Source organism: Lycium barbarum, chromosome 11 (genome assembly GCF_019175385.1).
Source record: "Lycium barbarum isolate Lr01 chromosome 11, ASM1917538v2, whole genome shotgun sequence".
In the NCBI taxonomy this organism is placed as follows: Eukaryota; Viridiplantae; Streptophyta; class Magnoliopsida; order Solanales; family Solanaceae; genus Lycium; species Lycium barbarum.
Genome location: NC_083347.1, coordinates 72,671,708 through 72,686,614, shown reverse-complemented (window position 1 = coordinate 72,686,614; position 14,907 = coordinate 72,671,708). Strand labels below are relative to the sequence as shown.

Here is a 14,907-nt window from a genome sequence, read left to right as displayed (position 1 = left end):
TTTCCTTAAAAAAACTTCCGGTATACCTTATATACATCCTTCACTCATTAAATATACTTAATAATGCTTGCTCCTTATATTCCAAAGTGGTTTTACTTAACCATAACTCAACGTATTATGTTTCAAATGTGATAAGTGCTTCTTCGAAGATACAGGGTGTAACATCCTTCCCCCCTTAAAAACATTCGTCCTCGAATGTTGCAGGAGAGCTCGTTTTGACATTGATGTCAATATTCTCACTGGCATTTGTTGGTATCTACTTTACTTACTTGCAGTCATATTCACTCATTCGGAACTGAACTTATTCGCAACTTATGATCCTCTTCGCGGTGCCTTGGAGGCCATACACCTTAAGTTAATAAGTCGTAACCGTAATTTATAGACTTATGATGCTATATCGATGTGTTGGAGCCACAATCCTCTCTTGCTGCAATGTTACTCTATCTCTTGTCTGCATACCATTCAGCTGTGTTGGGACTGATTGATTCTGCTCCACTAGTTAATATTCCTTACGCCTTTTGGGTTTTCTTACACTGAATCTGTGGCATTTCCAGTCTTACTGCAGTAGTACTCGATAATTTCTTATACTGAAGTGCCTCAATTTTTGATGATTAATCTTCCTTGGATTCCTTGGTTCCATTATATGAGCAATAACATGGTTTCTTCTTCACATATACAGTTCTTCCTTGTGCAATTACTAGCTCATCATCCTTACGTATATGTAAACTCTATATGCATGCTTTCACAATTCCTTTGCTGTTTCTTGACTACTGTTGATTTTCTATCAATGGGGGTATTCTCGAGTTCACCGAATTCCTTGCCCAATCAATTCTTGGATATTATTCTCCTCCTTTTGTGGCTAAAATTTATGTTTGTACTCACGGTCGTCTCTTTTTCGTATCACTCATCTGCCGACTAGCTCCTCATAGTCTCTTCGACTTCTGTATTTACATCCTCATATACTCGTTTATCCAATACTTATCATATACTTTTATCCAAGTTTGGTCTTATCTTCCCTTTTTATCCCAATATACTAGAAATTCTTGTTTCTTTTGATCTCCACGTATCATTCTTACGCTTCACAGATGTTTTGTGCCTCATCTTCTTGGGATTTAACTTATTCTTCCCCCCTTAAGGATAACCTCAGAAACTGATAATGTAGTATCCCTGGCTTTCCTGTAGCAACTGAATCGATCCTTGCGGTATTTTATCTTCTAGCTAATGTCACGCCGAAATTTCCTTTCATCCATATACTTTACTTGATCCTCTCTTGTTCTTGATAAGGCTTCTTATGCTCGGTCTGGCTATCGGTAATTACTGTGCCTATTCCAAGAATATCTTAAATCTCTTCTTCAAGGATCCTTTTCTTTCAACTTATTCTTAAGGTTGTTAATCCCTTAATCTGGCTGATAAATTAGGGATAATTTGGAAATTTTCCGAAATGTGAACCAGGCTCCTTATCACGTAGCGAATTCAAATCATTTCACTCTTTCCGTTGTTTGCAGTTTTCAATCATAGACATTTCCTTTCTAGAAGAACCATTATTTTGCTTATTCTATGAGAGTTCATTGTCGCCAGCTTTGTTCCAATCATACGCGTCATTTCTCTATTACCTCCTTTGAGGTTCTTCGTTGACTCTTGGCCTTCGCTTAATTTTTACCTGATAAGTCTTCCCCATAGTCTGGCATACCATATTTGTTGTTGAGTTTGTCAGTCGCAAAGATATCCGAAGTTCTTAGATACTCATTTCCTCTGTTTACCTTTGCGATTTAAGGCTTTTGTCTGTTTTCTCTCTTACGCTGACCTTATCCTTTAGCCAACCAAATCTGGTCTTTTTTTTTCAATAGCATCATAAGTCAATGTACTATGGCATCTGTTTCCCACGACCCACTTTTTCATTTGCCCAGCTCATACTATTCTGTAGTTCTTCTTTACTAAGTGGTTGTACCATAGTCAGGTGTCATAGTTCTTCCGATATCTTGTCGATCCTTGTCCTACTCATAAATACTTATAAAATATATCCTTTTCTTCCTCCTTTCATCCCTTTCTTATCTTTCCTTTTGATGCCACAACTTGTTCAAATTCATACATACCCCTCGTATATTCGTCCTATTTCCTTTATAATCAAATCTCTGTACTCCCTATCAAAATTCTTCTCCCATGCTATCTATGTTTTACCTCTTGGCCAAACTTCTTATCTTATTAATCTTCCATAAAATCTGATTATGCTTTCTCAGGTTACATCCATACCCATCGTTATTATACTTCAATCCTATTTATCGAGATCTATTTCCGGGATCTTCGCATTGGCCCTTTACCATGTGTTGCCATACTCTACCCCTCCTTCTTATTTACTTTAAAAAATTTATCCGAATAGCCCTTCGCCTCTACCGGCGCCTTACTAGCAACATACTTCCCTTGCTTACACTTCTCTTCTTCTCATGACATCACAATCTTCTTACTCTTATGTACACATATTTTCCTTCTTCTTGATATTGTTGCATCATGACCATCCAACTTTAACATTCGGAGAAATAATATTAATCTGCCCTGTAGCACTTGCTACCTTAACTTCAATACCTTTAGCATATCGCAAGACCAATCATAAGGGCACGCATGACTATTAATGTGGCCACACATGAATTATCATTTACATCGCTTCTCAATATCTTACTTACAAAATACTCCCTTTGCTTTTTAACTCTATCCTGAGTCTGTGACTTATTACATTTCCTCTCTTTTTGACCAGCTAGCTAGACTCCTACCTTACAATCATTTCGAAAATCTAATCGTAAGGCTCATATGCTCCTAATTTCTCTCGGCTATTCCGATTTCTCATAGCTGGATCCGAGGTCGTCGTTAATATCAGAAGTAACTTGGTCATAATGATTCTCAGAATAGTACCAATTATCGAATACTCAGAGTCCCCTTGAAGTTAAATAACTAGTGACTTTTGAATCTCAAAGCAAACTTACATCATATAGGGAAGTTCAATAAAATGAGTCCATGTGTCTATCATCAACCCGTCCTGATCTGATATATATATACTTCCAAAATAAAACCTTCCCCTACTCATTAACTTCCTTTTTCCATATCAATATCTCTTCGTTGTCTCTTACTTGTCAATCCATGAATCGTAGTACTGTACTTGAGTTCTTACTATCAACTTTCCTTATATCTTCAATAAGTCTCAATCCTCTAAAATCTCGAATACAACTCATTCCAGTTTCTCTAGCTACTAATCACTTTTCCTCCGGGGTTCATCCCTTAAATCAAATTCGAATCATTCTAAAACTCCTCTTTAAAAGCGTCTCATAATTGTTTATTCACTCATAGCTAACCAAACGTTTGGTTATGCCATTTCCCTTTACTCTTTCTCTATGGCATAAACATTAAAACAATTCAATTTGTAAAAAATTTGGCAGAGTTTCCTATATAATTCTTACTACCTCGACCTTGCACACAGCCCAGAAAACACATCCAATGACTCTCAGGGCAATCAAAAATACACGTAGCATCCCGCTCATGTACTAGTCATCCATATACATCAATATCAATAAAGTAGGGAACATACCTTTCGGGTCAACAAACTTCAGTTCTCATCAATTTCTCCAAACTGTATAATCAACTACTCATCCAAAACCCAAAATATTTAGGGTTAGAATCAGGGACTTCATATCCTATGGCTTAGCTCTGCAGCACGATCTAAGATAAGAAAGAAGAGTAACCATCCTAAATGCCCTGTAGCTTCCCGTTTATAAATGTGGCGCGCTTCACACCCATAAACAAGACTCTACTGGACACGATCTGTAGACAACCCTAGGACAGAACTGCTCTGATACCAAGTTTGTCACGGCCTAAATTTGGAGCGGCATGACCGGCACTCAATGCCAAACTAGGCCCCGAGCGAATCACTCTAAATATGAAACTCTGCTAAGGCCTACCTGCACACCGACAATATCAACCAGCCGGCGAGGTGGTAATCTGGATATATATAAACAAATGTTGTCTGTCTCGTCTGAACTGGGCACACACACACCCAAAATATATATACACAATTGAGCAAGCCGACGAGGCTGCTATGTAGGCTGAACAAAAAAACTGAGAGCCAACATGCCTATATAATATCCCAACTACATACAACTGTCTACATACCTCTAGGGAACACGAGCTGCAGAAAGGACAGGACAAGGCCCCGTCACACCCATATATACATGTCAAAATAGCATATCACCAAAGGGACTGCAGCTCCGGACCAAGTGGAGTGCACTGATTGCGGCTGAGTGGAAGGCCTACTGGGTTGAATCGTCTGTCCGGCTACCTAAACCTGCGGGCATGAACGCAGCACCCCCAGACAAAGGGACATCAGTACGAAAAATGCACTGAATATGTAAGGCAAGATAACAACTGAAATGAAATAACAAACTATACTCTGGATATTTCAAGAAAGCACCTGGAGGTGCTCTACCTGGGTTGCCTCTCATATGAGGCAAGATAACATCACTCTATACATATAAGTTCGTGACTCGAAGGTCAGGCATAGATAACATAACTCCACAAATAAAACTCTGTGACTCATAGGCCAGGTGTAATCAACTCCATTACCCGTAGGTCAGGTTTAAGCAACTCCGTGACCCGTCGGTCAGGTATAATCAACTCTATAACTCGTAGGTCAGGTATGCACATCTCCGTGACCCGTCGGTCAGGCAACAACTCCATGACCCGTAGGCCAGGCGATAACTCCATGACCCGTAGGCCAGGCGATAACTCCATGACCCGTAGGCTAGGCGATAACTCTATAACCCGTAGGCCAGGCGATAACTCCATAACCCGTAGGCCAGGCGTATACATATAATGTTAACTCGAAGGCAACATAATAGCCTATAAACAACATATCCACTAATTATACCTCTTGACATTCAATCTTCTCATATAACTCAACTATTCTTATACTAGCTCTTAACTAGAGAGGAGTACTACACTAGGGTTATGGTAACCCAAGTATAATCTTCGTGAATAGCAGACCTTTGTGTGAATAGTCAAAAAGGTTTCAATAGTAGGAATCTTAAGAAATGGAATCATCATCATTGTTACCATCATAGAAACATCCATCTTTAGCATCATAAGCACTTTGAGAATCGTGAGCTTCGGGCTTTTTGGAAATAAGGATATTATAGAATCAATGTATGCGTTCATAGGAAAAAGAATCATGTCTTTAGAAAGAAAGGAAATAGCCTTATCATGTAGCAGTACTTTAGCAAGTTGGTCACTGTAGCACGCGTTTCTGCTTTGTCAGCCTAACTTGTAACGTCCATACTTCTCTACTCCGGTGTTGTATCGATGAGAGATTTGTTGTGTTGGAAACTAGACTCAATGAACTTCATTTTAGGCTTTTGTTTCACTTAAAAAAACGTCATATGCTAAGCTATATTCTTCCCTCAAGTTGGACCAAAATTTTCACACGAAACTTTGCCTATCCTTTGTCCAAAGTCGCACCACTCCATTTCTCCCGCTCATTTCCTTATAAAAACTTCCGATATACCTTATATACATCCTTCACTCATTAAATATACTTAATAATGCTTTCTCCTTATATTCCAAAGTGGTTTTACTTAACCATAACTCAACGTACTTATGTTTGAAATGTTATAAGTGCTTCTTTGAAGATACGGGGTGTAACATATACACATGCATATCGCGTGTATATGCAAATATTGGGCCTGCCCCTTTTTTCTTTAAGTTCCGCCGGGCCCAGTCCAATAGACTGAACCGACCCACATCTCTTTATACACTTATGCAAACAGACCTAAGGGTCTCATTTTGTAAAAAAGCGAAAAGGAACGAAGGGCAATCCTAGCCGCCTCCATTCCTGTCCTTTTTTTTCCCCGTCACGTTGCCGGAATTGGTAATTTCGTGGGTCCATGTTGATGGTACTGCTTTTGTAAGGCTGAGTATGGCAAGAGAATTTATTGTTGAACCATTTCTCAGGCATTTCCATAGAATCTCGACCAAACACGGTATTATTTCGTATCTCTTTTTACTTCTTCTGCATTTATGCAACGGGTATAACTAAAATCCTTAATGGATTTTGTTTGCACGTGATTTGAATCTAGTATTTTCATTGGTTCTAGAGGAATTGAGCAGGTTGATTAATTTTGGGTCGCTCTTGGCCCTTGATGCGTTTTATAAGTGAATATTGACCCTTGGTGTGCTGAGAAGCAAGGCTTGTTCATGAGATTTAGCTTTGTCCCATATCGGGGAGTTGAGGGTTTTGCTTGCAAAATAGAACCCCCAAACTACGTTGTTAGAGGACTTTGGAGATCTGGGAATTTGAATATTTTCACTTGCATACAAAAGAGGTTGAATATCTAGGGTTTTTAGCTTATTTGCCTGAAACCTTTAAATGATAAGATTTAACCTATGAAACTCTAGAAAAACTTGAAGATTAAGAAAAATCAAAATAAAGGATGGATGAAGAATAGAGATGGAAGAAGGGTAGATGGATAGATACTAGACACCTAGGATTGATTCTATGAACAAGGTTGGGTGTATGAAACCCAACCCCTTTCAATTGGAATGAAATCCTAAAAACCTAAGTAATTTGAATTTCAAGGAATTTACTCAACTTGAATCCACAAATGAGCAATCCTAGGAAAATTCAATGGAAAGCAATTCAAGGCACAACTAAGAAATCACACTTATTAATTAAGCCAAACAATCTATATTAGCTAAAAACTACTTAACAATCTACTACACTCAATTTCATCAATATTCAAGCTACTATGAAAATGAACTAACTTGGGCTACTTATAGTCTTAGGCTAAATTATTACACAATAGGCCAAAAAGTGGCTCTCAAGTTTGCAAAAGTGACCCAAAAGATCCGGATGTCACGTTTTGTGGCTTCATATGTGAACATACATCCCTACAGTTCTATTGCATGTTGTGCTCCTCAAAATCCCCAGATTTGCTGACACACTTTGCGTTAGTGCTGCTGGTTCGCATGTGCAATATGTGGCTCGTAGTGCGCACTATGTGGCACGCAGTGCGCACTTTGTGGCTCGCAGTGCACACTATGTTGCGCTACTATTGCGTCACATGTTGTGCCATCTTCCCAAGCCACCTTCCAAATATTGTAGACTTTTGAGATCTTCTCTTCTAGTTCCTCAAATTCTTCCTTCTTCATGAATAGAGCTTGAAGGTCTTGAAGCTCCTTCGCTTGGCTCCTCATGAATGGCCTTGAGTTAGGTGGGGTGATATCATCCTCCCCTTCTTGGAGAAAATTCGTCCTCAAATCTAAAGGATCACCTACAACACAAGAAGAAAGATCAATTACATGAAAACATTGTGAATACTATACTCACTTGGTAAGTCGATCTTGTAGGCATTATCATTGATCTTCTCAAGGACTTTGAAGGGACCATCTCCTTTTGGGCTCAACTTTCCTTTCCTCAACTGAGGAAATCTTTCCCTTCGAAAAATGGATCCAAACCCAACCGTTGGGTTGGAATTCTATTTTCTTCCTCCCACGGTTTTGCCTCTTTGCTACCTTGGTGTTGATCTTGTCAATGTTCTCCTTGACCTTTGCATGGATTTTAAACATTTTGGCCGCCTTTTGTTTTGTATCTATACTCACAACAACATCACCAGACAAGGGGGTTTAGGTTAAGGGAATCAAAGGATTAAAACCACAGCAAACCTCAAATGGAGTCATGCCAATAGAATTATGTAGAGAATGATTATAAGCAAATTCAATCAAAGGCAAACAATCCTCCCAAGAAGTAGGCTTTCTTCTAATCATACACCTAAGCATGCTTCCAAGAGTCCTATTTACTACTTCGGTTTGTCCATCCGTTTGAGGGTGGCAAGAAGTAGAAAACATGAGCTTGGTGCTAAATGCACTCTAAAGGCTCTTCCAAAAGTGGCTAAGAAATTTAGAATCCCTATCACTAACAATAGTTCTAGGAACTCCATGTAATTTAAGTACATGATTCACAAACAAAGATGCTACATGAGATGCATCATCATATTTATGGCATGGTATAAAATGAGACATCTTTGAGAACCTATCTACCACAACAAAAATGCTACATGACCCCTTTTGGTTCTTGGAAGACCCAACACAAAATCCATAGAAATGTCTATCCAAGGACCAATAGGAGTAGGAAGGGGAGTATACATACCTTGGGGCCGAGTCTTGGACTTGGCTTGCTTGCATTCCAAACATTGACCACATAGCTTTTCCATATCATGCCACATCTTGAACCAATAGAATTGTTCATTCAAAATGTCAAGTGTCTTGGCCACTCCAAAATGGCCCATCATTCCACCACTACGTGCTTCCTTGACCAATAATTCTCTCCATGAGCTCATCGGAACACTAAATCTACCATCCTTGAATAGGAACCCATCTACAAGTTGGAACCTATCAACCCTTCTCCCTTGGGTCAACTCCTCACAAATTGCCTTAAAGTCAGGATCTTGAGAATAGAATCCCTTAAGGCTTTCAAAACCTGTCATTCTAAAAGTCATTGTATTGAGCAAGACATACCTTCTAGACAAAGCATCCGCCACCACATTTTCTTTACCATTTTTGTAATGGATCATATAAGGAAAGCTTCAATCAATTCTACCCACTTGGCATGTATTTTGTTGAGTTTGGATTGTCCCTTCAAATGCTTTAAAGACTCATGATCTGAACGAAACACAAACTCTTTGTGCCACAAGTAGTGTTGCCAATGGGTCAATACCCTCACAAGTGCATATAACTCTTTGTCATATGTTTGAGTAGTTCAATGATGCCCCCTTAAGATTCTCACTAAAATATGCTAAGGGTTTGCCTTCTTACATCAAGACACCATCTATGCCAACGCCGGAAGCATCACACTCAACTTCAAACGTCTTTTCAAAATTCCGCAATTGCAACAAAGGTGGCGAACTCAACATAGACTTCAATTCTTGGAATGCCTTTTCTTGCTCATCTCCCCACACAAAAGGAACATTCTTTTTAATCAATTCAGTCATTGGGGAGGCAATTGTACTAAAGCCCTTCAAAAATCTTCTATAAAAACTTGCCAACCCGTAGAAACTCCTTACATCAGATGTATTTTTAGGAGTTGGCCAAGTTCTAATGGACTCCACCTTCTCTTCATCAACCTCAACACCATTAACACTCACCACAGAACCCAAGAACACCACTTTATCAACCCCAAAAGCCCACTTCTTGATATTAGAAAACAACTTTTCAATCAACAAAACATCAAATACTTGCCTCAAATGGCTCACATGTTCTTCCATAGATTTGCTATACGCAAGAATGTCATCAAAATATACAACAACAAATTTATTGATAAAGGGTTTTAAGACATGGTTCATTAAGCGCATGAAAGTGCTAGGTGTATTGGTTAGGCCGAATGGCATAACAAGCCACTCATAGAGACAAAACTTGGTCTTGAAGGCCGTTTCCATTCATCACTCGGATTCATACGAATTTGGTCATAGCTACTCCTAAGATCAATTTTAGAAAACACACTTGAGCCACAAAGCTCATTCAACATGTCATCAAGTCTAGGGCTAGGATGTCGATACTTTATCGTAATTTTGTTGACGGCTCTACAATCAATGCACATCCGCCAAGTGCCATCTTTTTTTTGGGACAAGAATCACCGGTATGGCACAAGGACTAAGGCTCTCCTTGACTAGACCCTTCTTGAGTAGCTCCTCAACTCGCCTTTTCAATTCTTTTGTTTCCTCCGATTTGCTCCTATATGCCGGCTTGTTCGGGATTTGAGAACCCGGTACAAAATTAATTTGGTGTTCAATACCTCTCAAGGGAGGTAATCCATCAGGCATTTCTTTCGGGAGCAACGCTTCATATTCCTGCAAAAGAGAAGATATACTACTAGGTAAAGTGCTAGTAGCTTGGTTAGCATTTAGGAGAAGATGTTTGTTGACAAGGCACACCAAGAAGCGTCTCTCATCAACCCCTTTTAAGCAATTACTTGGTTTGGCCAATAAACATTTCTTGGTTCCATCTTGAGATGTTTCGTCTCCACCTATGACCAACAAGTCCTCCTTCTCACTCTTCTCCTTTTCTTCCTTTTGATACTTCTCCCGAAGATCCCCCATCACTCTATAATCCTCACTCACTTGGTAAGGGGTTAGCAGATTAAGAATGTACTTCTTCCCCTTGACCACAAATAAGTATTTGTTAGTTCTCCCACTATGTTGGGCATCAATATCAAATTGCCAAGGTCTTCCAAGCAATAGATGGCAAGCTTGCATCGGCATCACATCACACAAAATCTCATCTTGGTACTTGCCAATGCCAAATTTGATAATGGCTTGCTTGTTGACCCTCATCTTACCACATTCATTGAACCATTGGAGTTTATAGCGACTAGTGTGCTTGTCGGTGGGGAACTTCATACTTTCAACCAAAAATTGGCTAATGGCATTCATGCAACTCCCACCATCAATGATTAACGAACACACCTTATCCATAATTTTACACCTTGCATGAAACAAGTTCTCCCTTTGGTCACTCTCTTCCCTAGCTAGAGGTCCCATGGCCCTCCTAGAACCAATAGCATGATTCAAGGCCTCCTCATATCTAATCTCAACTTCTCCCTCGGAATCACCCTCGCACTCACTACTTCTTCCTTCCGCATCATGACCAACCCCGCCCTCATTTTCATCATCGATTCGATACCCATCCCGTACTATAATGATAGTCCTTCGGTTAGGACACTCACTTGTAATATGTCCTCTTCCTTAGCACGTAAAGCATTGGATGGTAGAAGGTCGATTATAGTTGGTGTTAGAATTGTTACCTCATTTAGCCTTGTCGTCACCTTTGGCTTTGTAATCGAATTTGGCTTGAGGTGTTTGAGTGTTGCTCTTGGGCTTATCCTAAGGGGAAGTTTTCCACTTCTCTTTGCCTTTGTTCCAACTTGAATATGATTTGCGTTTGTCTTTGTAAGACTTCTCTTCTTTGAGATCCACTTCAACCTTGGATGCATCATGGAATGCCTCTTCAAGACTATTATAAGTCTTAAGCCTCATTGGTTTAGAAATTTCCCGATTCAAGTTGGCTACAAACCTTATAATAGTGTACTCCTCATGCTCTTCTATCTTGGACTTCATCCGCAAATCCTCAAACTCACCAAAGTACGCTTCAATGTTTTTCAATCCTTGCTTCAACATGTATAACTTTTTGAGTGCATCTTGGTGGTATGTGGGTGGAAGCCACCTTGTCTCCATGAGCTCAATCAAGTCATTCCAAGTTAGAAGATCATAGATGTATTGTTGAGCTCTTTGTAACTTCTTGGATTCCCACCAAGTAGAAGCGTATCCCTCAAATTGAGTGAGGGCATACTTTGTCTTTAAAGCCTCGGACACATTGTTCGTGAGGAAGATGCGCTCACTTTGCAATTTCCATTCGAGGAACTCTTCCGAATTGCTACCTCCTTGGAAAGTAGGAAGGTTCACCTTGATGGTGTTCAAATTCAGCTCATTATCTTGCCATTTTCCCCAATCTTCATAACCTTGGGCCATTCCTAAGTCCACATCACCTTGGAATCTAGGTTCATGGCCCAGAAATCTCTTAAAGCCTCCTCTTCCTCCCCTTCCCCGATTATTCATCCCTCCATGCCTTCCTCCTTGTCGGTTATCATCCCACCACCTATCTTGTGGATAATCATCATACTCTTTTTCATTCATTGGGTATTGGTATTGACATTAGTATTGGCGTTGGTATTGGTTTTGGTTAACAAAGAGATCTTGTATTTAGGCTTGGGGTGCTTGTTGCAAGATTACTTGAGGGATTGCCTCATTCGGGTTGTTTTGGTAAACTTGGGGATAGGTTTGTCGATTGATGTTTTGGAATGTGGACGTTTAGGGTGAAAGGTTGGTTGTTTGGGGGTGGTGGAGCTCTTTGGGTAGAGGTGGTTGTGGTGTTGGGATTGCACAAGGTATGTGCTTGCACCGAGGTAATGGTTGGTGTAGTATCTTGTGTTTTATCCCTATCACCTTCATTCCTAGAACGGGGAGTGCCCATTTTACTCGAACCATCCGCTTGAGTTTTCTCAATACTCACCATCTGCGCATCCATACCATTCAACTTCCTATCCATGCTATTCAATTTCCCATCCATACCTTCCATCCTCGATATCAAAGCCGATATTTGATTCATGATCATAGCTAATGAACTTGCTATGGATGACATATCTCCTATCTCTTGTGTCCTATCTCCTTGGTTAGACATAATGACCTGCTAAACTAGAAAACAATATTAGTAATAAAAGCCTCACGTCACTCGTAATGAACTCTCAAGCTTACCACGCTCCGTGCTCTTTCGAAGTTGTTGATGAATCGCATAACCAATCAAATTCACCTGGTCGCTTATACTTTGTGGAAGAATGGATTCTTGTGAAGATGAAAGAAGAATGACTCAAAAACAAACGGACGAGAGCCAAATAAGTTTTCAACGAAATAAATGGAAAAACTTACGAAGAATTAGCACGAACGAATTAACAAACTCAAGAACTACCTAACAACTAAGTAAGGATGATTACTAGTCATTAGTTAGTTTATAGAATCAAGGAAAGTAATTAGGACCATGGAATTGAAAGAGAATTAGAGTTGAAAAACCTGAAAAGCGCACTTTGCTAAGCCTGTGCACAATCTGTGTTACAACTGTGTGTCAGCAAACACTGTCTACATTGCAACATGCGGCCTACAAATGTTGCAACACAATTTCCAACTTCTCTGTCACGTTCTACGTTGCTATTGCATGTCAGCAAACACAACAACCTGCGACACAATGTGCATCATGCAGTTGCTGCCTGCAGGGCAATTTTTTTGTGACCTCCCTTTTTCTTGGGATTTGTTTGGATGCTTCTTTTTCTGAATATTCCTTGTACTTGGGACCACTAAAACCTAGTATTTTCCTTTTTGGTCTAGAAAAACACTCTTCAATTTCTGTACTTGGAAAATTTTGGATTCAACCTTCCCTTTTGGTCTTCTTCTCCAATATGAAATTATGAATGTTCTTAAGAACACCAAGAACACCCAAATACAATCCAGGGCCAATTAAATTCTTTTTTGCCCTAATTTTCAGATGTAAGCTCCTTATCACTTGGAGAACAAAGCCCAATATCAATCAAAGCTTAATTTCAGCACAATCAACTAAACCCACTTGAGTTCTTCAAGCTTTGATGAACCTCCAATGGCGGAAACTTCAATTCTTACCCAAATGACTTCAAATTTCGTTTCTAGATGTTTTCCACCACAACAAAGTCAGATCTACCTTAAAAACACTCAAATCACACAACAAAAATCAATTTTTTTTTAATTTTCTAGATCAAGGATTGAAGAATCAATGGAATGATCCCTCTACCTTGCTCTGATACCAAATGATAAGATTCAACCTATGAAACTCTAGAAAAACTTGAAGAACAAGAAAAATCAAAATAAAGAAGGGATGAAGAATAGAGATGGAAGAAGGGTAGATGGATATATACTAGACCCCTAGGATTGATTCTATGAACAAGGTTGGGTATATGAAACCCAACCCCTTTCAATTGGAATGAAATCCTAAAAACCTAAGTTATTTGAATTTTAAGGAATTGACTCAACTTGAATCCACAAATGAGCAATCCTAGGCAAATCCAATGGAAATTAATTCAAGGCACAACTAAGAAATCACACTTAGTTAACTAAGCCAAACAATCTATATTAGCTAAAAACTACTTAACAATCTACTACACTCAATTTCATCAATATTCAAGCTACCATGAAAATGAACTAACTTAAGCTATTTATAGTCTTAGGCTAAATTATTACACAAGAGGCCCAAAAGTGGCTCTCAAGTTTGCAAAAGTGACCCAAAAGATCCGGATGTCACATTTTGTGGCTTCATATGTGAACATGCGTCCCTACAGTTCTGTTGCATGTTGTGCTCCTCAAAATCCCCAGATTTGCTAACACACTTTGCGTTGGTGCTGCTGGTTCGCATGTGCAATATGTGGCTCGCAGTGCGCACTACGTGGCTCGCAGTACGCACTACATGGCGCTACTGTTGCGTCACATGTTGTGCCACCTTCCAAATATTGTAGACTCTTGAGATCTTCTCTTCTAGCTCCTCAAATGCTTCCTTCTTCAAGAATAGAGCTTGAAGGTCTTGAAGCTCCTTTGCTTGGCTCCTCGTGAATGGCCTTGAGCTAGGTGGGGTCATATCAATTTTCAACCTAGTTTAAAATTTTTAAATTTTGTTTGGCTGTGGTTGTGTGGTTTCTATGTGATTTTGAGCATTTAGGGGAACAACTAAGATCTCCACGTTTGAATCTCTATCAAAGGCTGCACACAAAGGAGGTAATTCCCCTTCCACTTTTATTTTTTTCTATTTCTTGTTTCCTTAGTTTGTTCTGTGCTAATCTATTTTGTTGCTTTTGGTAGAATTTATGTGCTTAAGTGCTTAAGTAATCTGGTTTAATATGTCTGTATATGAGATTAGCCCAGTTTAATTAGGTATGTGAGTTATATTTCTACTTAGTTTGATTTCAGTTGACGTAGATAGGATTATGTGAGTTAGATTTAAGTGTGTTGATCATATAAACAATAGTTCTACCTTTAATAACTAGGCCTACTTGACATGTTTAGATTAGTCTGATTCAGTTAAATATGCCATATGTTGATTTTGGCTTTAATAACCTGATTATTCCTAATCAAACAGGCCTCATTTGTTAGTCTGATCCAACCTGCTTTTAATAAAAGTAGGATTCTATAGTTTAGTCCTAATGTAGCAAAGAAATGGTGCTTATATATTGTTTCAATCAAATTATCCCAATCATGTGATGTTGTAATTTGCCTTGACTTAGTTAAGTATAAACTCTTTAAGTCTGACCTG

General features: G+C 39.2%; 2 protein-coding genes across 2 annotated transcripts; both read right to left on the bottom strand.

The window, feature by feature from the left end:
* Window positions 1–8,843: 8,843 nt before the first annotated feature.
* On the bottom strand, window positions 8,844–9,296 carry LOC132619903 (uncharacterized mitochondrial protein AtMg00860-like). The gene has a single exon (XM_060334658.1). It carries the CDS (start codon window positions 9,294–9,296, stop codon window positions 8,844–8,846), a length of 453 nt encoding a protein of 150 aa, XP_060190641.1.
* A 321-nt stretch (window positions 9,297–9,617) lies between these two features.
* On the bottom strand, window positions 9,618–10,568 carry LOC132619902 (uncharacterized). Its single transcript, XM_060334657.1, has one exon. It carries the CDS (start codon window positions 10,566–10,568, stop codon window positions 9,618–9,620), a length of 951 nt encoding a protein of 316 aa, XP_060190640.1.
* Window positions 10,569–14,907: the final 4,339 nt, after the last annotated feature.